This window comes from Lynx rufus, unplaced genomic scaffold, assembly GCF_022079265.1.
Source record: "Lynx rufus isolate CCGP_SWC_20201006 ecotype Redwood Valley unplaced genomic scaffold, mLynRuf1.p SCAF_15, whole genome shotgun sequence".
NCBI lineage: Eukaryota > Metazoa > Chordata > Mammalia > Carnivora > Felidae > Lynx > Lynx rufus.
The window spans coordinates 57,776,557-57,800,975 of record NW_025814829.1 but is presented as its reverse complement, the minus strand read 5'-3'; the positions used below and the strand labels follow the sequence as shown (position 1 = coordinate 57,800,975).

At 46.2% G+C, this 24,419-nt stretch overlaps 1 protein-coding gene across 1 annotated transcript; it reads right to left on the bottom strand.

Moving 5' to 3' along the window:
• Nucleotides 1-15,180: 15,180 nt before the first annotated feature.
• ZBTB18 (zinc finger and BTB domain containing 18) lies at nt 15,181-23,980 on the bottom strand. The gene is made up of 2 exons (XM_047077097.1): nt 23,891-23,980; nt 15,181-18,986 (listed from the first exon to the last, which is right to left on the bottom strand). Exon 2 carries the CDS (start codon nt 18,970-18,972, stop codon nt 17,404-17,406), a length of 1,569 nt encoding a protein of 522 aa, XP_046933053.1. The 5' UTR covers nt 18,973-18,986; nt 23,891-23,980; the 3' UTR covers nt 15,181-17,403.
• Between the last annotated feature and the right edge of the window lie 439 nt (nt 23,981-24,419).

The window sequence follows — 24,419 nt, the reverse complement described above, 5'->3', positions numbered from 1 at the left end:
ATGAAGTCAGTATTATATCTTCATTTTATTGAGGAGGAAACTGAGGTTCAGAGAAAATAAGAAACCCAGTCAAGGTAAAAAAGCTGGAAAGTGAAAAGCATTGGGATTTCCACCCAGGTTTAGGCAATTCCAAAGCCAACATTCTTTCCTTCTCCCAGGGCTGTCCCCTGGGGAAAATGAACATGCAGGGTACATAGCATAACCATACACATTATCTACGACAATCCCCTGCTTGTGTCCTGCCACCTGCCACCCTGCAGCCAGTTGATCCCCAAGTCCCATTACCCGCTTTCCTACGCAGATCTATGATCCACCTCTTTCCACCCCTGGCTCAGCCACTTCCTGAGCGCAGCCCCTCTTCCTCCCTCCTGAGCCACTGCAGTGGCCTCCCAACAGACCACAGCCCTGCTTCCATCTCAGTGCCCACCTCCAGTCTGCTTCCACGAAACACCCACGGTATTCCTTCTAAAATGCAGTGTGAAACATCACTGGCCTGCTGGAGGACGAGGTCCCGATTTCCTAGGACCTGCCTTGCCTCTCAGTCCAGGGTATCTGTTGTTCTTGTCCTGCATTGGATGGTGGCCCCCAAAAGGTATGTCCACTTCCTAACACCCCGACCTTGTGAATGTGGCCTTATTTGGAGAAAGGGTCTTTGCATCTATGACTAAGTGAAGGGTCCTGAGATGAGATGATTCCCCCACATTCCTTGGGTGGGCCCTAAACCCAATGATAAGTGTTTCTAGGAAGCAAGAGAGGTGAAGATATGAACGTGCAGGAGAGAGCCCTGTGTGTGTGTGGATGGAAGCAGGGATGGGATGGTACAGACACAAGCAATGCCGGGAACTGCCAGCGGCTGGGATGTAAGAGGCCAGGAAAGACCGCCCGCCCCAGTCCAGCCTTGCTGGCATCTTGATTTTGGACTTCTGGCCTCCAGAACCACAAGAGTGTACATTTCTGTTGTTCTGAGCCACGGAGTTTGTGGTAATCTGCTCCAGCGGCCTCAGAAAATGAACCCTCAGCGCTCCAGCCATTCGGACTAGCTGGGGAAAAAACTGACGGGCTCCTTAAAGCCACCTGGTTCTCTTTCTGGGCCTTTGCACATGGTGGTCCCTCTGCCCCAAACACTGTCCACCCCTTTATTCTGCTACACAGCAGCCAGGTTGGACTCCCCTTACTCTGTGTTTGAACTTGCCGTGTACTCTCTTCATAATGCTTACAATGCTTTACTAACATTTTTTCCTTAATTCCTTCATTAACCAGTAAGTTCTATGAGGGCAGGGACCTGCTGTACCCCCAGGGCCAAGTGTACAGTCGTCAATAAATATTTGCCCTCTGCCGTATCACTTTTTTCCTACCATCCCACACCCAAGTCAAATTTGTCTTCCCTGGACAGGAATCCATGAGCAGAAACTACTTCTGTCCTTGGCTCCCTGGTGAAATCTTCATGTCTGGGTTCAGGGCTCTCCAGACCTCCTGCATCTTCTACCTCCTCCTCTGGGAAGCTTGAATCAAGGCTTATACCAATAGGGCAGATGTTCAGAAGATGCCATTCTCTTCCCTCTGGGGTCATTTCCTGGGACGAGCTCAGCTAGTGCCATCTTTGTCCACACCCAGCTCCCCCATCACGTGAGGAAAGCCCATCTATAACTGTAAAGACAGTGAACCCAAGAAAGGGGGTGGGGAGGGGAAAGAGAGAATGAGGGGAAAGACAGAACCCAATGCTGTCACCTGAGTCTTCATGCCCAGTCACCCCCGAGGCCATTGCCACCCCCAGACTCCCCCGACATGTGAGTCAATAATTTCCTTTGCATTTCCAGCTAGTCTGAGTTCATTTTCTGGCATTTGTGACTGGACGGGTCCTGGCAGGTGCAATGCTTCTGTTGCCTTAAAGGTGCCATCTGGCCAGTCCTCAAGGTCCTTCTGAGGGGCAGTTGTGGGTTCTCTGCTGTAGAGACAAAAAGCTGGCCCAAGGCTGAACCTGAACCCCATTCTGCCTGCCTCTGTAGCACAAACTCTTGTATCCTGGCTTCCCAGCTGCCTCTCACGTGGTGCACAGGAGGAGGGGAAGACCAACGACAAAGGCTAGAAAAGAGGAACGTGCTTTGTCAGGCTCCAAAGTTCCTCAAATGCAGATTACAATAATTTGGGCAAACACACACACACACACACACACACACACACACACACCAAAAAACAAACAAAAAAAAAGCATCAGTGAAATCCACAGTACCTAAAATACTCATATTTTTTTCTGTACAGTTTGAGACACAGTGAATCAACAAGGCTTATGCTCCTTTACCTTGGCCTTGAAGACCTAACTCTAACCAGTGGCTTCCTTCAAACCCTGAGTATTTTGCATCTTTAGCAATGGGACAGGAAGTACCTAAGGAGTGAGGAGCCATACGTCCAAACAGCCTGTGTCTTCCACTTAAAACTATCTGAGTGTGTCTCTTACCTCAGTCCGTGGGTGCCAGTCTCTCTTTCCAACAGGCAGCCGCATTTCCCAGCTGTGACCCTGGAGGCACCTGAGAGGGTTAACACAGCTTTGTTGGTAGTCAACACCTTGGCTCTGAGCACCTCACTCAAATCAACCAACACTGGCCTTCCCAGCCCCTCCCCCATTCTGGACTCTGGGATTCCTGTGTCCCCAGATAGAGAACACACACGTGCTGCCTGCTGCCAACACAGCTTACATTGCACAGTCTCCTTACGTCCTCAACGAGAAGTGTCTTTGTTCAGTGTGCTCCGTTGTCTGATCACCCTCTGCCTCACTCATAGGACACCTGGATGGTGATAAATAGCTGAAAGATAAGGTCAACAACTGAATTCTGTGGCCTCACCGGGATGAGCCAGGTAAGGATTTCACCAAAAAGTACATGAACATGCTCCAAGACTATAAAATGATAGGTAACTTGAGGGAGGTCAGATAAACTAAGCTAAATGAAAATTAATGAATATTTTATACTTTAGAAAACATACATTAGTTCACTTTACTATTTGGCTATGGATTAGAAATTAATAACGGTTGTTAGACCACAAAGGGGAATATATTAGTCTCACTTTCAGGTAAATAATATTTTTTTCATAGTTTCCCTTTAATTTCTGTGGAGGAACATAGCAGTCCCCTGCTGTTTTGTTAGCTCAGCCCCTGCCTCATTGCAGGGACCTGTCTCCCCGCCCCTCCCTGGGGACCACGCCCCTGCTCCCCCACCCCAGCATGAGTGCAGGGGGGTGGGGGCTCCAGGTCGGGGACCTCAGGTTGGTACAATGGGCCTTGCCCTTGGCACTTCCCATTGGTTGAGAGGTGGGCGCCCAATCCATACAGCCCAACCAGAATTCTCCCCCAGGATTTGGGAACTATAACTGACAAGAGACATCGGCCTCTCCCTGGGAGTCTGAAGATGAAGACAAGGAAATGCAGAAGGAGTTGGCAGCCTGTCCCGCCATGTGGCCTGAGGAATGGAAAATGCCAATCAGCAGAACGGGAATCAGAGGCAGGGAAGGGAGAAGAAAGCCTGACAGCCTTTGAGCTCCTAATTCTAGCTGCTCCCAAGGCCTCCCGTATTCCTCTTTCGGATTCCACTGAATCCAAGTAGCCTTATAATAAAATTCTTTTTTGGCTTAACTAGCTTAAGATGGATTTCTATTCCTTGCAACCAAAAGAATTTTAACTAATATAAGAATGTAGTCCTATTTCGATCTTACTTACATGCTAATCTTTAATTCGGCAACCATTTTGCTTTGTGGCTTCAGAATGAAAAAAATAAAAGGGGAAATATTTGAGTTAGACTCTTGTACAAATGAGTCCACAATCATTCTCTTGGCTGTTTTTTTTTTTTTTTTCTTCCCCACCCCCGCCCACACAACACTCTGGTAGGGTTTTCCTTCATTCTGGGATGGATTAGCTACATGCTAGAAATACAGGGGATGACTAGGTCAGGGGTCTGGCTGTGAATGGTGTAACATGGGATTTTTATGACAGTCACTAAAAATTGGGTTTTCTTTAATTTCAGAGTCCATCTATGAGTGTGGTGTGTTCTCTTCATGATCAACATCAAATGGTCTTTGATCTGTAGACCTATCACCAGTCCCCTGGGACACTCCAAATTCCATGAACGAAACCCACGGCAATGGTCTTTGGTGTGCCCATTCCTATGGAAGCTACCAGAATTAGCCTTTTCATACGCAAGGCCCTGCCCTGTGCTGGAAGGTGGCCGGGGAGCTGTCCAACCAAGACTCCGTGAGGAGCTGAACAAGCAAAAAACCGCTTTGCAGGACTGACAGGGATGATTGCCCAGCCTGGTGTTCCCTGCACATGTTCACCGCTTATTAAGACGATGAGGGACCACAGCAAGGGTGATATGGTCCTCATCACTTTCGCAAAAGCAGGTAGGGTGCAGTGTAAACAGACCTTGGAACTAGATGAGCTCTTGCCTACCATCTACCCAGGACCTCTCAGCTTCCTGCTATCAGAAAACAGAAAAGGACCCTAGACCCGCTGGGCTCGAAAAGACACAAGGAAGCACGGGCACTTGTAAATACAGTTAGAGATTAAAAATCCAAAGGCCGGTGGAAACGCTCACCCACCCTGCCCGTGTCCTCCCTTATCCAAGTGAGCGTGCCTTTCATGGCAATGAGCTAGTCACCATTTCTATTCTACCTGGAAAATATTTTCTTGTTAATCAGCCCAAGCTCAGTCAGCATTGCAGTTAAACAGGTAAAAAGAAAAAGAAAAAAAAAAGCCCAAGAATTTAGACCTGAAAAGAACCTCAGAGTCTCATGGTCCAAGAGGTTTATTTAAAGATGAAGGTGGGGGGGGGGAGTGCGGTGTGTGTGGGGAGAAGCCCAGAGAGATGAAGTCACTTGTTCAAGACAGCACAGCTAGGTGGCTGAGGACGGGAGGGAGGCATGCATGACCCTGGTCCTTGTTTTAGGCTCTTAGAGAGAAGGGCTGTGCAAAACGCTTCCTGGACCCCCTGAATCACCCTGCTCAGGGACAGCCCCGCACGTGTGGAGGCTGTAGATGGCCAAGAAATCAAGGCCACCGGCTCTTCTAAATTCTCCAGGGAGAAAGTTCCAAGGCGCTGGGGGCCGTTGCGGCAGGATTTTCAAAGGCCTGCAGCAAAAGCCCTGCTCGCAGGGACACGGTCCAGATGTCCTCATGTCCCCTCTGCAGACACAAGGCTCACACTGCTGCAGTCCACCCCACACAGCAGCAAAGCTGCATCAGGCTCCGTGAGCCCCGGGCACACGTTCAAAACACACCTAGGGTCGCCGCCGATCTGTCTGCCCGCCGGGAAAGTCTGCCCCTCTGCAGGGGCCCGGGAGCCGGCCCCAAGGCTCTGCCTTCTCCTCTCCCGGTCGCTGGCTGTGGCATGGCATGAGAAAACAATGAACCGGCAGAGCAAACAGAAGTCAAGCTGACGAATAACCACACTCAGAAGACAAGGCCCAATTGCTCAGCAGCTTGAGTGGGATTGTGAGAAAACCGTGGGGTTTTCACAGAGCAGGTGGGGTTCAGTGCAAATCCGTAGCGTCTTGCTAATCTTTAGCGATGGCACCTTTGTTCAGTTTCAGGAAGTGCAAGGGGCAATTTTTTTCTTTTCTCTCCCTTGGAAAAGAGACTGCGAAAACAATATAAATTTGTTTCAGCTCAAGATGGGAAGCAAACTGATGTGATGCCTTCTCAAGCTTCCCAAGTTCGGGGTGACAGCGTCGCCCAGAGCTCAGACTCACCTGAGCACATCGTGGGTGGTCAGGGAGTCCCCACTCACCCCTCGGGAGAGGGAGCGGCGTGTGATTCTCCCAGACTTACACACACCTAAAGAAATAGTCATCCTCCTGTGTGAAGGAGAGACACTCGAACAATAGACGTGGCCGGGGCTGAGTGGACTTGGAATCTTCTGTTGTTGAGAAGGATGTGGCAGGTTCCCCTACGCGGAGGACTTCTTGATCCCTATTATCTCACTGGCTGTTGGATGTGTCGGCTGGTACCTGAATAGAGGTGGCAGAAGCTGGCTAAGAGAAGAAAACTGTTCTCACTCGGGTTCTATAAATTACTCATATTCTCACTTTGATATCAAGTACGGTATGTATTAGAGTGCATGGTTTTGGCTAGAACCAATTTGGAAGGCTATCAAATAAAAAAAAAAAAAACACAAAATAGGGAAAATAAATCCGAAGTAAAATTTATGACATGATTTCACTCCCATTACATTCCCCTTAACAAATGCATATGTTTTACAATATCTTGAATAATAATTATTAAACATAGTAAAATACTTCCAAACTTGGCTCATTGCATAATTGTACTTCAAGTGAAAAAAAAATTATCTGAAGCCTTGTCAATATGCCACTTCCTCCCCCCGCCCCCCCGCCAGCTTTTAACAGAAGCAACCTCTCCCGTGGAATAATCCAAGCTGTGTTCAAGAAGTTGGCAAGTAGGTCCAATTAAATGTGGTTTTACTGTATTCTGGCGTTTGCATATCTAGTTTGCCAAGAAGTAATCTTTCACAAAAAAAAAAAAAAAAAAAATCTGTACTGGCCCAGACACAGCCTGGATGGTGCAATGCATCACATAACTTTACCCCATGACTAAGATAATCTTTTTTTTTTCTTAAATAGCTGTGGAAAACGTATCATACATCCATCATATTTCTATATGAATCACAAAACACCATCCCTTATGGAGTCTCTTACATTTATACATGACAAACTGAAATTCATCTCAATAGCCCTGTTTATTTTAATTATTAAACACGGAAGGGGTTCGCTCTTGGCCACCTGAGCTTGATGAATTTATTCAGACGGACTCCAGTCGGATTATGTGAATGGGGCTGTAAATGACCTATTGACTATTGAACACCGGCGTGTCAAAGCCGCAGTCATACACATTCACGGACCTCGGTACCTGAACCTCAGGGAGTGAGATGCTTCTCTGAGCTTTGCAGATGAAATCTGGGGCCATTCTTTGCTGGGGCTTTGCACGCTCCTGATCTCTTACGGAGGAGCGGACTCTCCTAGTCCCTTCCAGCTAACCAACGCTCTACGTGAACCATCAGCCGTATCCAAAGTCCAGATGGAAAGCTGTCAACAAAGAGGCTCCTTCCGCTCTGCCTACTGCATGATTCATCCCTGGCACGAAGACAGGTCCGGAGATGGCCCCACCACCTTGACTCCCATAGGTGAGCCAGGAGCAGAGCACAGGTGCCCACTCCCCGGCTCAGCAGGGAGGGATCAGGTCAGAAAATGCCGCAAAACGCACAACCTGGCCTTTGTTAAAACCATCATGAGCTCATTAAAAACACATGCAGAAATGGTTAAACAAAATCCTCTAAACCTTTCACAAAATTGCCAGTCTATTAGAAGGACTGAGCTCACAGCAAACTCTCCTTTCCAATGTGTGCAATGGGGCAGCTAATGTCCTTTGGACTCTTGTCTATGGCACTGAGCGGCGGGGGGGAGGGGGAGGCGGGGAGGGGGGACCTGTTTGTTTTTGGTTCTTGTTTTTCAACTTTTTCCTAACCCAAACTCTTAAATACATCAACCAAAAGGACCTATTTCACCAAACGTGTCTTCTTAAAGTCATGGCCTTTAAAAAAAAAAAATCTACGAAAATTATAAAATAAAAAGGAAGATTTGCGTCATTATATCAAGGGGAGAAAGGAGGAAAAGAAAAAGAGACGAGTGTGGCAGGAATCCTTTTGTAAAGTGGCACTGCATCAAAGAGCCAAGCGGACACTCCGAAAGGGCTTTCCGATGCCTGTTTACATGGGCAAGACGGACCGTAAGTTTATTCCAGGCAATAAATAGCTACTCAAAGTTTCCCTAAAAGGAACACAGCAGCTCTGCATCTCTTCAAGGTGTGGACTTTGAACAGGTGCATCTTCCTCTAAAGGGACTTGCTCATCATCGTGCCACAGCGTGGCTCTAAGCACACGTAACGTAGCAAGCACATCGGTGATGTGAGGCCAGAAACGGAGAGGCTGCGAGCTCTGATCTGGCATGTTCCACCTTCTCCTGGTGAGATCGGAGGAACCCACTGAAGGCACTGGGCGAATCACTTTAATCTGTGTGCTTCCCTGGGGAGCGGTGCCTGTTCGTTATCGTGATATATATTAATCATGCTGTTGTTTATATTATGACGCAAGTATAAACGTGAACCAGAGCTTCCATCTTGGTCTCTTCAACATTAAAGGGGAAAAAAAGTATCTGTGTTCCACTTGGGTTTTTGGATTCGATCATCAGAGAGTTGAAAGGGCTTTGAGAGATTTGGCAGAGGAACCAACAGTGGCATGTGAGTTACACAAGGTTCGTGTAGGTAAACGTGTGGACACCTACCAGCCCACCTGGGAATGTGCAACCGTTCCCATGACTGTGCTCCTTTCCTGTTTGCACCGCACTTAGAGGTTGCTTTCCTCCAGGCCTGCTTAAAACTGAAATAAAGTTGAGGCATTAAGTGCTCCATGGATTAAAATCATAAAATTCCACCTTAAACACAATCCACATTGGTAAGAAGGCTGGATGCTAAGGAGAAACTTCCTCTCAGGGTAAGAAATAATAATTGTCATAACAGTGATGTCACCTCAGATGACAGACTCAGCCCCGTGTCTCTGAGCCTAACGTTTTGCACATCTGTGGTCACATTATTCTAAGGAAGAAGGTGAGGTGGGCATTACTCTGGTCTCAGAAACGGAAAAATGAAGGTGTCAGGGCACAGTCCCTTCCGTGTCTTTGGTAGACCTTCGGCAAATTTCTCCTCAGTCTTCTGTTCAGCAGCCGATCCTGAGAGAAGGAGGTGAGAAACATTCCAAGAACTGAGGCCAATTTTCAGATTAAGCGGAAAACTATTCAGTTCTCCCACTTGGGCGGCAAAATGAGTTTCGAGGCTTCTGTCTGGCTGCCACCCGGCCATGCCGCCATGTTTCTTCTCTCCCTCTCAAATGGCCAGCGACAGGTCTGTCAACCCTATAGTCAGTAGCCCTGCAAGAAGCAGGGCCTCGTTGTGGTTGAACAAATAACATGTTTTGGAAACCCAAGCAACTCTTTTTGTGGCCGGGAGCAGAGACAGAGAGCGTGTCAGTCAGTAGACTTCTGCCAGGGTTTCCGCTCCTGGAAAGCCTGAGGCAGAGGGCCCAAGACATGCCTACCTCTGACACCGGCAGAGAGTGTTCTTCTGTGATGTTTTTAAAATAGTTGATAGGCTCGAAGCCAGGAAAAGACATCGTAGAATTCCAGTCTTGGGTTCGGTTTGTAAATACACACAGCAGACAATGGTAAGCGCAATGGTGGTAAACATATAATTCCACGATGCAAAGTTTATCCCCTGGGCATAACCAGAATGTAGATTTCAGATTCAGATGCCACCAAAGATGTGCCCAGAGCGAGGAATTCACCCTTCGTGTGCTTCTAAAGAGAGGAAAACCTCGTGTCTGAAATGATAGATGGTCAATGGCTTGGGGAATGTATGAAATGTTTGCAAAATCCTTTCAGTTCCTTCCCCTCCCCTATGCCTAGCTCTGCACCTGCCCCTCTATGCCCAGGATAAATAAACTGGAAATCACTTTTGTTCCTTCAAGCTCTGAGTTTTTGTGATTTTAGATGGGTCTCTGTGGAAGCCCATGTGCTACGGCAGTCTGTAGGGGAGGGTATCCGACACACAATACAGGTCTTCAAATGATGGAGAATAATTGGACCATTAGATTATTTTCAAATTCTGGCCATTAGATTGTTACAATCCGAATAACAAAATTAATTCATTATTTCAAGAACATTCAGTCCAGAATGCAAATTTTAAAAATTCAGGATACAGAAGTAAGCCTGGGATTGTTTTTGTTTATAATGCTTAAAAGTCCTGTTATTTTTGGAGAAGGAAAAAATTATATATGTATTATTAAGTAAGAATAACAATGTGAGGATTGATTGCCTTCAAGGGCATCATTTGACTGACTTTTAAATGGAAACACTTCAATCATTAAAATCCTTCCATGCTGGTCAAGCCTCCAAACCCGCCTGTATTTTGACTAAAGTATTATTTATACTGCAAGATAAGCACCTTTACGAAGCAAATGGAACAAAAATGATGACAAACCCTCCCTCCCTCCCCTTTTGCACATAAGTGATTCTAGTACTGCTCTGAGGCATCCCTCAAGTAAAATAACATATAAATAGAATGTGAGAAATCACCACATTTTCTAGACTCCACACTTAGTATGAAAAACAAAACTTCACTGTGCCCCAACATCCCCTCTAATTTTGTTTTCTCTTAACCTAGGGATTTCATGCAGTTCAGTGTCATTTGTTGTAATAAGTCCCCGGAAATACCTCAGCTCCTTCGTCCGAGTGCTCCGCCCGTACCCACCCCCCCACCCCAGCCCGCCCATGTAGTTTGCTGGTGCAGACTGGCAAATACGGCCAATCTCAATGTAGTTTTCATTTCAAAGTCGTTTCCATTCTTTCACGATGGTAGAAATTCAGACATGACACCGACTGGTTTGGAAAATTCATGGGTGCAGAGTGGTGTCAAAACCACTCCTTGCATAAAATTTCACCCTCTATAGGAGGGACATGGAGACATGGAGAAAACAGAGGACATTATATGAAGTATAAATTTCAGTTTGGGTCTCAGCAGAAATAAGAACGTAAAGGCATATTCCCGTATTCCACCTGCACCCCTCACCCCCTCCAGTTTCTTTGGGTTTATTCAGTTGTGAAGTCTTGGGGATCCTGAAATCTTAAACAAATGTATCGTGTCTGTGCTTTGATTGTAAACCTCCACCATTGTCCCTTCCTGGCCCATCCTTGAGAGGCTGTCTTTCTCAAAGGCAGTTAGTTATAGAAATAACTTTCTAAATTTGATCTTCCTGGGATATGATTCTGTGCTCAAACTTCTATCCGGTGAGGACTGTAAGTTACACAGAGAAACAGTGTAAAACAGGAGAAATGGATTTTTTTTTTTACACTGTTTCACCAACTTCTGTGGCCGTGGCTCACAAGCAAGAAATACTTTTCTTAAATGTTTTAATTCTCCATTAGAATACCATTGTGCTTTTCTGAAAATTGTCCAAATAGACATCCTTAGGAAGCATTGTTGTCTGTCTAGTAAACGTGCAAGAGGCATTTCAATATTACCAAACAGCTTGTTTACACGATACGGTTCCAAGGAAGTGGTCCACAGAAAAGATATATGTATAGTTTTAGTCTGCTTTTTAAAACAAATGTAAGAGATTCCCATGAAAGGCCTGAATGTTCTTCCTTTGATCAAAGATCATCTCAGAGCATTCGACATACAAAAAAATGTTGGTGTCTTTCTTAATCCTTTCAGAGGTAAAGTGCACACTGCATTGAGTAGTATTTTTTCAATGAAGTAAATACACCCTTCTTTATGAGTATTCTAAGTAATGGATATTTTTTAATCACACACGGTTAAGATGCATTCCTTTACGCTCTGTCACATGTCAGAGTTAGCTTGGGCCCGGCATAGCACACACAAATAAACTTTTCCCATTCCTTCAAGTTCAGTACTGTTGTATAAGCATTATGTACTGAAACACCAGATTTAATCTACCCTCTAAATGTTTCCTAATATTCAGATACATTTTCCATGCACCACTTCATACTAACTACAAATCTACTTCTTAACAAACTTCGATATTTAGGCCAATAGGACTTCTTCAATTCCTATGCAGTCATATTCAGCATGCATACTGACATTTAATAAAAACGACCTGATTTAATGATTAACTACAGAGATTATAACACACTGTAAAATAAGTCATTTCCGTGAAGGGACTCTCTATGGGTGTCATACTGCCTCTCAAAGCCACTCTAAATATCCTCACTGAAACTGTTACGGACTAATGTGCCACATTTTAAAGCCAAATTGGGTTTTCACTCTTCTCTTGCCAAACAGAGAGAATGCCTCCTATAGCAAAAGGCAGATTCAACTGCACACCCATTCCCGAAGATTAGAAAGAGGGCAAAAGTGCCTGGAAATTCAAGGAAAATTTTAGTTTCAAAAAATTGTTTTGTAAAGTACCCTTCAGCCAAGGGAAATAGCACATTCACATAAACCTAGTGATTGTGATCCATAGTCAACTAGGAAACGTTAAAATAAAATCAGAAAAGTTGACTGGTAAATTTGTCTCTCTCAACAAAAATCCGATTTCTCTCAAGGGCTTGACTATTTTCAGAAAAAGCTACGCTGTGAGCCCAAGTTTCCCGGATAATTAATTGAACAATTGAGTGTACTAAGGTATTTGGGCTTAGAAGAGAAACTTTTCGAGCTTCTGTTTCATTTCTATGACCTCACCCTTTCTTGTTACAATGTTTTAAATTTGAAGAGTTCGGCTTCATTTACAAGAAATTAACAAAAATGAGAAATAATTTTTAAGGGATCAGTTTGCAAAAATACTAAAAGTTTAATTTCTAAAATGTCTGTGAAAATAAACGACTACATCTGAACACCTCCAGTGACATCAGTAAGATCTGACTGCTTTAGCTAACTCTTCACAATGTTAAGAAAATCTAAGGAGCGGGGAGGTTAGAAACATGTTTCTTTCTAATTGGAGTTGACTTGAAATAAAAAAATAGGTACTTCTACATTTGAGACCAAAGGCTCACGTACAAAGATATTTTGCCACATTTCTGTTGGCAAAAGGTAGAAAAATGTTAACATAAGGGACAAAATTTTGTCAGTGTAATAAACTTGGACTATGGCCAAAATAAAACTCCTAAAAAAGCTATTTGTTTAAAAGAAAACAATAAAACTATTATTTTATTTTTTAAATGGTATGATCTCTAGCATTTTAATGCCAAATGATTTTAAGGAAAAGGATAGAGCTCTTCCGTCCTGGATTTCAAAATTCACACTTACTTGATTCACTTTATCAGCAATTTAAAACATTGTAACAATTAAACAAAAATTTAGATCAGTGTCTACAAATGAAATATAGGATTATCTGAGTTTCCTAACCAGAGGTATATAAAAGTTTCCCCAATTATATTAGAAATCAAAGAATGTTTTAAGTTTTCTAGGAATAAAATATAGTCCTACAATACAGGAAATTTTGAGATCTTAAGACTTTAAAAAAAATTCTTGTCTCCTACAGTGGGGTTTGTAAAGTCTAATTTTTATGTACTTGTGTTTCGTTGAAACTTGCGAGACTCAAGATTTTTTAAGTAGCATGACTTCTTGGGTAAAAAACTCAACTGTTTTCCTTGATGATAGTTCAAAACAAAAGATTTACTTGGAAAGATGAATATTTTGACCATTTTAATGTGCACCCTTGTGTAATTATAACATGGTGTTCACCTTTTTCTAGGCTCTCAAGAACCTGTTTATAGGTAATCATGACAAGTCTGTTAAAGAAAAACTCTACTTGATTCACCCATTAATCTGATAGCATAAATAACCAGAAAGGAAATCCAAAACCAATATCCCGAACATTTTATACTTCTGGGATATTCCCTAGGGTGCAGCTTACACACAATGCTGGGCCCACAGTGATCCAGGGCATGACTGACTACCTAAAAAAACAGATGGTTTCAAAAGTAAATGAAATCACATAGTTAAAATACACTTAGACATCAGCCAGATGTCAAAGGGGGAATCAATTTGAATGGTTTCCAACGTGATTACATGACAAATTAATTTCCTTTTTTTTTTAAATGTAGCAAATGAACAACTGATTCCTTCACTTCTCTTAACAAATGTGACGATTTATGTAATTGATATTCTGTCCTAGGTTTGCAAGAAATGTTTTAAGTAGTTATTTCTTCCAAATCACACGTCAAAATATTGTTTTCATGAGTATATCCAGCTAAGTTTAAGACAATGCTCATTTTAAATTAGATGCTAGTTGGTGAAACTAAATTATAACTCTCAACATCTCAACAAAACCAGAAAGTTTTGAGGGACTATGACCAGTTACTACAGGAACTGAAAACACAAAATCCACCTTCTCCACCCCAGTTCCCTCCACCCACCCCTCACCGACCCCCACCTCCAGCCCTTTTTAAAAATAAGCTTGTAACTGCTGGAGAAATAATTCTGTGGAGTTCAAATACACATTCCCCTTTCACGTGAAACAACATTTGGTTGGTTAAAACCAAGTGTGAGTTGCATGTAAGAGAAATCCTGCTTCAACCAAAAAAGAAAAAAAAAAAAGCAAATGCAGGGATTCCAAATAGTAAACTACTAATTGCGCTGATTAAAAAAATCTTTTTGGATTCTCATCCAAAGCCATCCAGGAGCTCACAAGTATAGTTCCAAGCTCTGGACCTTGTATCTCACTTTTTCTATGGAAGTTAAGAAAATTCCCATTCCTATTGGCCTTATAACATAAATGTATTTTATTGGACAGTAGTCATGTAAAACTGTAACTTCCTATGTATCTCTAAAGGCTGGGAGGTACTGACAGGTACAGATCTGAGGGTTTACAAAAACTCTCTCAGGTCTCTGCCGGCCCTACGCACACTTAGGACCGAGTGTGACAATTCTAAAGTGCTGTCCGGGACCACGCGTGCTCTGTCCATCCACCAGCAGTGTTTCTCACCCTGACACGCCTGAGACCATCACGAAGTGGGGACGATCACAAAAGTGAGGGTCTGGAGTCCTTGTAACTGCATTTTCAAAGTAAAACTCTGAGAATTAAAAGTTGGGAACATCTGAGCTCTCCCAGCAACAAAAAGGACCCGTGGAGCCAATCTCGAACGATCGAATGCCTGCTAATTGGATTGCCTAGAATTCCAAGTTGTTAGCCAAGCACTCTTCCAAGTGAAGACATCCGGTCTCCTCAGCCTTCCACTTACACCAGAACACAGAATAGGTTGGACCGGCCGACTCAGGGTAAGATCACCCGCGAGAGGGACTCAGCGTGTGTGTGAATGAGCAGCTGTTGTAGGCGGTATGATGAAAAGCCTAGACTGCCCCTTGAAGTTTTATAGATTCACCCACTCTTGATCTAGGTTGTAGAAAACGGGTCACATTTTAAAAATGTGCATGAGGCCCTTAAGTGACCAGAAGCCAAGATGACTGCACATCTCTGTTGGCGTTAATAAGGCATTCTAGTAACTTCGTAAGCCCCGGATAGAACGGGTATGAAAAACGAGGGCACCAGGTACATACACACTTAGGATCTATGGGGTAGATAGATCACAATGAAAAGAACACACGCGAAATTCTCAGTTCATATAATTTATTGCAGTTAGCACACAGTTTAAAAATTCACCAACACACCAATAGTACAAAACTAAACAGCATTATAAGTTATTCCCCCCTCAGGAAAATAAAACATACTATGATTGTCAAAGCTAGATGTCAGTCTAAGTTTTAGAACAAAGGAAGAATGTGAAACTAATAAAAGGGAAAAGCAATCACTCACAATGACCACAAAAAGAAAATCCAAAAGAAAGTCCGTTTTCTCAGACATTGATTGTCTCCTCTAAATTAATAAAAATTATTTTAACATAAACTGTATTTAAAAAAAAAAAAAACAAAACAAACTAGAAACTCTTCAAGTAACTAAAGATAATGCTCCAAGGCCATTTTCACAGCTTTTTTTGTTTGTTTGTTTGCTTTAAATGCCATTACAGCCAAATTAACACACATTTGACCAAATATTTCCAAAACAGTCCAGCAACACACAATGGAGTTTTCCATTCAGTATCTTAAGCACAAAAATAGGCTATGTTTACAGTAGTTAAGGCGATCAAATTTTAAACAAAAGCAATTAAAAAAAAAAAAAGGGAAAAACAGCAAACGTTTTCCATGCTACTCCCATAGACCTTATTTGTAAGTGCAAGACAGGAAAACAAACACTGTGCAAAATGCTTTTGCCCTGCGCGCTGGTCATTAAAAACCACACGTCGGGCTGCAGCCTGTGCTGCGTGATACACATAGTCTACTAACCCCCTTCCCCACCTTCCCCACGTCAATCAAGGCAGGCCAGTCCTTTCAGCCCGGGGCTTTTTCAGTCCATAGAATCTTTTCATGAGTTGGGGTGGGGGGTGGGGGTGGGTGTTGGGGGGGGGGGATGATGAAGGAGGGGAGGGAGGGAGGGTTAAGGAAGAAGGGGAGAAAAAGAAAGGGGAGCCAAAAAAAAAAAACCCAAAAACAAAAATAAAAAAAAGAGAGAATGACCTATTGTCAATTTGTGCAGTAGTTATTCTAAAAATGCTCCACTGGGTAAATGTGTACCCCTAAACTTTGAGCTGGCATGGGTTCTGTGCAATCAGAAGTCTGTTACAAATGCACACTGCACATGCAAATCTTTAAGCCGTTTGTAAACATTTATATTTTCCTTGTTATGTAGCGAAGTTATCAATTTGCAGCTTAAGTTTTTATTCAGCTTAACAGTTTCAACTTAAAGACAGTGGGAAAGTCAATTTAAATTATATAAAATAAAAATAAAAACAGTGCATTTACGTTCTTCATAACACCAGGTTTTTTTTCCCCAAACGGTGCTATTTTGTTTTTCTAAGGAAATTAAATAATTTTAAACTCACTCGTTAAAGTTATACAATGCAAACAAAGACAAAAAATATATTGAAACTCATGCATTTCTGTAGCGTTAATATTTACTTTTCAAGACTCAACTAAGAGCATCAACACAACCTGTCAAGTTCTTTGACACCCCCCCCAGCCCGTGTAATCAATTACAGTATACAAGAACAGTAATTCACATTTTTCAACACACAGTTCAACACTGCTGGAGCTGCAGTATCCTTTTCCATCCCAAGCAAACCTTCACAAAGACAGCGTCCCAGTGAGCCCAGTGTACTTTCCGCATTTCTCTCATTGGGAACCGTCAGGAAACCAGAAGTTGCCACAGAAAGTTTTAAGTCAACTGCTTGTTTAAAAATAGATAATCCAGCATCTCAGAAATCTCCCATTTGGGTCTAAAAGCATTCAGGTTTCCAACAGCCAGAAAAGATTCATGCAATTTGTGACATATAGAGAGGCTAATAAAACTGGAGGGGATCTCTACTCCGAAACAAAACAAAACAAAACAAAAACAAAGTGGAAAAAGAGAGAGAGAGAGAGAGAGAGAGAGCGAGAGCGAGAGCTCAGAAGACAATGCAGTGTCGACAAAATGAAGCCCTGTGAAAGCATCTTGTGATAGGACGACCTGTTTCAAAGGTTCTTATTGGCTTCCTCCCCCTGCCCCCTCGAAAGAAAAGGCCCTCTCTAGTCTCCGACTTGCTCCAGAGTCTCTTTTACCAGAATGCTAAATTAGCGAGAGTCTCATGCTACTCTAAAGTGCAAAACCGAGTCAACACCCCGACGTCTTAGTTCCAGGAAACAAGGCTGCTTTTAGACCGTACCACAACTAGATAGAGATCTATGTATATATATGTACGTGTCGATATATATATTATTTATATAGAGAGAGAGATAGAAAATTATTTCCAGAGTTCTTGAGAGCTATCTTCTAAGGTCCAGTCTCTGACCGCGGGCAAGCTCAGGGCCTCGCTTTTGACAGACAAGGAGTTCACCAACTCACAGTGGAACTTGCGGATGTGTCTGTACAGGTCCCCCGACTGCGTGAACCTGCGCTCGCACCACTTGCAGGCGTGCGGCTTCTCGCGCGTGTGCACCACGGCGTGGCGGCTCAGGTTGTGCGAGTACTGGAAGCTCTTGCCGCACTGCGTGCACGTGTAGGGCTTCTCGCCCGAGTGGGTCCGCTCGTGGCGCTTGAGCGTGTACATGCACGAGAAAGTCTTGCCGCACAGCGAGCAGGTGGGCACGTTGACGTCGGCGGCCGGCTTGCCGCGCAGCCCGTCCTGCTCGCGGAAGTGCGTGCTCAGGTGGATCTGCAGGATGTGCGGGCTCGGGAAGACCTTGTTGCACAGCGGGCACATGAAGATCTGGCCGGCCGGGCTCAGGATGTTGGACACGTAGGGCAGCAGGCCGCCGTCCACGGCCGCCTCGGCCGGGCCGCGCTCGTGCTCCGGGCTCAGCATCTCGTCGTCGCTGGCCTTGTCCTCGCGCTCCAGCTCCCTCAACACCGAGTCCTCCCGCAGCGGAGCCAGGTGCGCCGGCTCGTACGGCCCGCGGGCGTTAGCGCCCCCGCTCTCTTTCGCGGCGCTATGCTCCATGTCATAGTCATTAGCGCCCACCTCGCCCTCCTCACACGGAGCCTCTTTCTCCACCTTCACCTGCACCAGGTTGCTTCTCAGCACGTCCTGTGAAGAGAAATAAGAGCTGTTCAGATTTTCAACTCCTGACAGGCTGGACTTGACAGACAGGTCCAGCACACAGTCAACATCTGCCGAATCCCTCACGGAGGCGACAGACCTCTGGGACAAAGACTCTGTGGAGCTGCAGGGGCTGGCCACTGTTTTTCCAGCTGCCGCGGCGTGCGGCTCTGCGTCCCCGCCGGCCGGGGGCAGGCCCGCCGAGTCCGAGGGCAGGCGCATCCACATGTTGCCGGGCTCGGCCGCCAAGTCCCTTTTGCCGGGCAGGAGGGTCAGCTTGTCGTCCTCGCCGTCGTCCTCGTCGCTGGGCAGGTCGCCCGCCATGTGGCTGCTGCCGTCCGAGAGGCTCTCGACTTTGTCCGAGCAGCTGGAGGCGTCCTCCTCCTTCTTGGTGCTGTCCGCCTCGGTGGTGGCTTTCTCCTTCAGCTTCTTTTTGCACACTTTGACGATGTCGTACATGTGGAGGTAACTGGCAGCTGCGAGCACGTCTTCAATGGGCAAGTCTTTGAACTGGAGTTTCCCTTCGTACATGAATTCAAGCAGGAGCGCGAAAGCCGGGGCTGTAACAATGTCGCTGTTCAGATGAACAATGTCCCTTTTGTCCAGCTGGTCCTTGTAAAAGAGGTGGAAGTACATGCTGCACGAAGCCAGCACAGCTCGGTGCGCGCGGAACTGGGCATCTCCCACCAGGACGGTGCAGTCACAAAGGAAGCCCTGGTGCCTCTGCTCGCTCAGACACTGCAGCAAATGTCTACTGTGGTCTGGGAACTCCATGCTGTCTTCATAACCTGGGGACAGAGACAGTCCTCGTGAGAGCCTGCTCAGGAACAACTTTCCGCCGCCCGGGTCCCCGTTACCAACAAAAAAAAAAAAAAAAAAAAAAAAAAGAGAGAGATAATGACAGTGATTCGGCTTGGGCCGCCGATGTACCCGTCCCTGCATTTTAATCAGGCTCATGACCCGAGGACGACCAGACCGCACGCACGAAACCCAAACGCGAGAAGGAAAAACGTACCCTTTCCCAACTTCCTTACCCCAGCCCAACAGTCCCTGACGCATCCCCACCTTCCTGGAACTTTCCGGCAAGTTTTAAAAGCCTTCTGTTTCACTACTGGCCCTTATTGAGAGTAAGAATTTACATCTCTTTCAGGAGAAGTGAACCTACTCATCAAATTATGTCCTACGAAACCTGCAACAGCTCGTAGAGCGAACAAAGAAAAGTCCCAAACACATTCTGGAAGATTCAGAAAACTTGTTCAACCATCCTTTTTTATTCCATTACTTTTGATACATGACTGCGCTTAGAAAGCACAATTTTAACACACACGCACTGGCTGAATCAAGGGGAAAAAAGTGAAATCGCATAATTAGCCCAGAAATTAGCAAACAACTCACTTTTAAAGTCAGAGTGTTACAACAACAAAAGCCCTGTGTATAAAAACAGATGTTAATGCCTTAGGATTTGCAGGTAGAGCCCACGTGTACAAGAGATCAGAAAGAACTACACCAACAGATGGAAAAGATCATCTTTACTATGAACAAATCCAAATATTTTTTAAGTGAATGGAGGAGGGAAAAAAAAGTAGTATTTCTTTGTAAAAATCTGTACATCTAGGATATGAGGAACCAGAAGGGCTTCCCTTCACTCTGAAAATTCTCACCTAAACTTTGATCCGTTGCAAAGCAAATGAATTCCATATTAAAATGATTTCAAACTTTTAAATAAAGGCGTGTTGTATTCAAATGAAACTCCAAAGCTTTACAGGTTCAACATTCCCCCCCACCACCCCCCCCCCAAAAAAAAGCCTTGCTAGAAAAAGAGAAACTATTTTTTTCTGACTCTGCCTTACCTCATTCAACAGAAAATACTTTGTTTCAATAAAACTTGATATATTTTGTTCTCCCACTAGCTTCTATTCTCTCAAATATGCATCGTTGCCCTTGTTTTCTGGTGAAGGAAGGTGAAATGGAGGGGGAGCAAAGGCGAGGAGGTACAAAGGGTCAAAATTCAACTGTAAAATTCAACTCCTTAAAAAAAAAAAAAAAAAAAGAAAAAAAAAAATCAAGAAAACCCGACTTCCCTTTTCCTATGACCAGAAGCAAGGTTCCACACCAACCAGCTCAGAAAGTACATTTGGGGAACGGATACATGGTAATTTAATATTCAGAAATTACCTCCCTGCTTTTTCTACACTTTGCCCAAGATGGGCTAAAAGTTTCATCCTAGCCCCCAAATGCGTTCCGCACGACGCCCCAGCTAGAATACACCAAGATTTACAATACAATCACTTTGAGTGCTCCACAGCTAACATCAATCCTAATCCTTGAGAGGGCTAAAAATAAAGATTGGAGGGCAGCTCACAAGGTAGCCGTGATCAAATTAGGAGGCTGACAGGACAGAGAGGGACGAAGAAGGAAGCTTATAAACATCTGATCCAGCTGACTGTGGCCATATGGCAGCTGCTGCCGAGATAAAGAGATTAAGAATGGAGGAGTGCGATTACAGCTGTCTGGCCAATTCAGGCAGCTCAAATCTACAAGTTCTAAATTAGTCGCTAACACAAAAACTCCTGCAAATAATTATTGTTATGCTGAAATAAAAGATCTCTTAAATATATATTTGAAAGAGAAATGAGGAAACCAGTCAAACTATTCTCCTGGGGACAAAAGTTTTTTTTTTTCCCCCCTTTTTAAAAAACCTTCGGTTTCAAAAGCACTTACAGCTGTATGTTTCAGTAGTGCTGCTGAATGTTTTTGAAGAATAAAGTTTCAGAGTGGAATTAATTACACAACAATCTAGCTTCTTAACTAGAATAATCTTCTCATATAAGTTTGATCGCTGGATTCCAGACAGTTTACTATTTCTCTCCCCCACTACCCCAAAAGCAAAAGGAGCCTAAATCGCAGTGAACAGAAAAAAGCATTCTAATCCAAAGTGATCTCAAAAAGCAACATTTCAAAGCCTTTCTTAGCATTTCAAAACTTGAAATATTTCTGTGTATAAAAGTTATTTACTTGCTCGAGCAAAAGGGATAAAAATTAAAACTAAACGAGCCCAAGACTTTCAACTCCAACAAGATGTTCATTTAATACTCAATTTCATATATTATTCCTAAACTGGGTTAGAAAAGTAATGTGATTTTTTTTTTAATTAAATAAACAAAACACCAAAACAGAAATATGCTCAATCTAATCTCTTGCTACTCCTACCTTTAGGACACATAAACCTGATTAAGTCCTTTCCTCTGAGTCTCGCTGGCTCCAGGTCTGTTACATCGGTGGAAAAAAAGCAGACTAAGAGAGACAGATGCAAAGTGGAGATGATGTTAGAGAGGAACGAGATACCTTCTCCACCACAGATCCGCACACACTAACTCCCTGTCTGTGTGTTAGAATAAAAGGCTGAGGGATGGCAGGCTGTCAGCTGCTCTGACATCATGTTCAGATGGAAATGCTACCTCCAGCTGTGCTCCTTTTAATGCCATATGCTACTCCTCTACACTCCTGCCACCAGCTTTTTCTTAGGAGAACTTTTCTCTTCTGTTAGTATAAACAAAATACTTCAAAGTCTCCCTTTTTTTCCCCCAAACTTTCTAACAGAAGAAATTGAAAAACTCAGCATATGGAGTTCTACTGTATTTATGGAATAGCAACACTTCTGTCTTAAGTTGGTGGACTGGCTTACATACTGACAGCACACTCAAGCCACGGTGCTATTCAGGAAATCCAGATTCACTTTTATTCAACTCCAACGTTTAGTTTCAAAGGCAGCTTAGGGATATTTTTAAACCAACCCAATTGACATCTCCAGTCCCATTTCGACATTATTATGGCACTTTCATATTTTCCCCCTGCCGAGATCATGGCATACGTGTCTCAGGAGGGTGGAAGACTATTCAGAACTACTGCTCCAGCCTGGTTCACCTTCTTATTCCCCTCTTATTTAACTATTTATCTCCAGCTACCCTCTCAACGCAATTTCTCACACTGCCAGTTCATGCAAATTTCAAGTCTCGGTATCAACGTGGTGAAACTGCACTTTCTGAAATCCTGGAAAGTACTTCGGTTCAATGAGACAAATTAATAAACGGTCACAACCTGCTACCACCACTTAACGTGAACGCTGCACCTGCGTATCTGATCCGCCTCCCGGCTCAGAAAAAGCAGAACTTTGTCTTCCCCTTGATCTGTGTCCCATAACAATCTCTTTTTGGGTCACTCTGTAATGTTTCGTGATCACAAGAAAACCTTTCAGAAAGGAGGTGGGGGGGGGGAAGCAGGCTGAGTAAGTTTGGGAACTTTTTAGCTAGACTTTGTGGGTCTTTACTAATGGCTGATGAAATCGTAAGGTAACCCGGGCTGGGCCGACCAGTGCCCTGCAAGGTGCTGCGACATCTGTGAATGTCAAATACATCTCCACAGACTCCCGGGAGGGTGAGGAGTAGAACAGGCCTGAGGCGCAAGTGTCGCAGCCTGCCTGGTGATCAGCACTCCGTTCCCATTAGGAAACCGCGGCAGAGTTAAAGAGTAACAAAACCCAACGTCTCGGTCCTGTCCTTCTCGCTCTGCCAAAGTCACAAACCTAACTTTCTCTAACTTCGCGGGGAATGACAGAATGACGAACGCCTATGCCAGGAGGCACCCTTCGCAGCTAAATTCCTTCTCAGCCACACAGCCTCTACTCCACAAATGCCCTCGCCCCATTCCAATATATCAGACATTAATCACCCCATTTACCCAGTGGGGTGGGGGGTGAGTGACAGTTTAATGAGTCCCAAGCACCGCAATGGGCCAGCGACTCCCACCCCACAAATCAACCCCTTCACGTCTTGCTACCGCGGGGTCCAGAGAGGTTTTGTGGGGTTGGGTTTTTGTTTTTCCAAGAGGTGGGGGCGAGGGTGCGGGGGGGGGGGGCGGTAAGAAATGCAAATGTCCACGTAGTTGGCCGTGCATAAAACACACGGGGAAAGAGGAAGGTTAAACCACAGGGAAGGAGGAGGAGGGCGGAGAGCCGGTGCAGCAGGAAAACACCTTAAACAACAGACGAGAAAACAGACCCGGGTCACGGCAACAACAAAAGAAAAGTCGTAAGAAGCAGCCCGCGGGAGGAGGGTGGCTGCCACCGCTTCCCCGACGCCGCGGCGCGCGAGCCCCCGGGGCCTCCCGGCAACTGCACCAGCCCGGGAGGGGCCCCTCCCCCGCCGGCCCCCTCCCCCCCCCCGCCCCCCCGCGGGCGCCACTGCAGCTGCACCGGTCCCCGGAGCCGCGGCCGTCCCGGGCGCCGCTGCAGCTGCGGCGGCTCCCAAGCCCCCCTCCCCCAGCCCGCCGCCCTCCGCACCCGGGAGGCGCCGCCGCAGCTGCACCGGCCGGGAGCCCGCCCCGCGCCGCAGCTGCACCGGCCGGGGGTGGGAGGGGGGGGCGCGGAGCGGGCGAGCCCGCACCCCGCCCGACCCCGCAGCTGCGGCGGCCCCGTCCCCGCGCCCGGCCTCCCGCAGCTGCGCCGCCCCCCGCCGCCCCAGCCGCTCCAAGCACACAAACTAACTCCACTCGCGGGGGCGCCCCCGGCCCGGCCCGCCCTCCGCCCGCCCCGGCCCCGCCGGCCGGGTCCGCACAGCTGGCGCCCCTCGCCCGCCAGGGGGCCGCGCGCGGAGGGGGCGCCGGGTCAGGGGCCGGGGCGGGCGCCGGGACTCACACGGAGCGGCCCTAAGTCACCGCGTCCCCGCCGCCGCCGCCGCGTCCTCCGCCTCCTCCTCCTCCTCCTCCTCCCGGCCGCCGCCGCCGCCGCCGCCGCCGCCGCCGGACTTGGTGGGCTTCCTCCTCCTCTTGCCCCCCTCCCTCCCGGCCCCCCCGCCCCCCAATCCCGGCTCCGTCGCCCGCTCCCCCCTGCCCCCTCCCTCCCTCCCGCCCACCCCCGCTGGCAGCCGGAGGAGCGCGGCGGAGCGAAGAGGGCCCCACTCTCAACGGCTCCCCATGGCAGCAGCCCAGCGGCGGCCGCAGCCTGCCAGACACAGCGAGGGAGCGAGCGAGGGAGCGAGCGCGGAGCCGCCGGCCGGGGGGGGGGGGGAGGAGGGGGCGGGGGACGGGGGGGGCGGGCGGGGGAGGGGGAGGGGAGGGGGCGGGAGGACGCACCACGCACGCACGCGGCGGCGCCGGCCAGATGTTCCCCCCCCGCCCAGCCTCGGTCCGCCCCGCTCCTCCCCCTGCCTCCCTCCCTCCCGGCG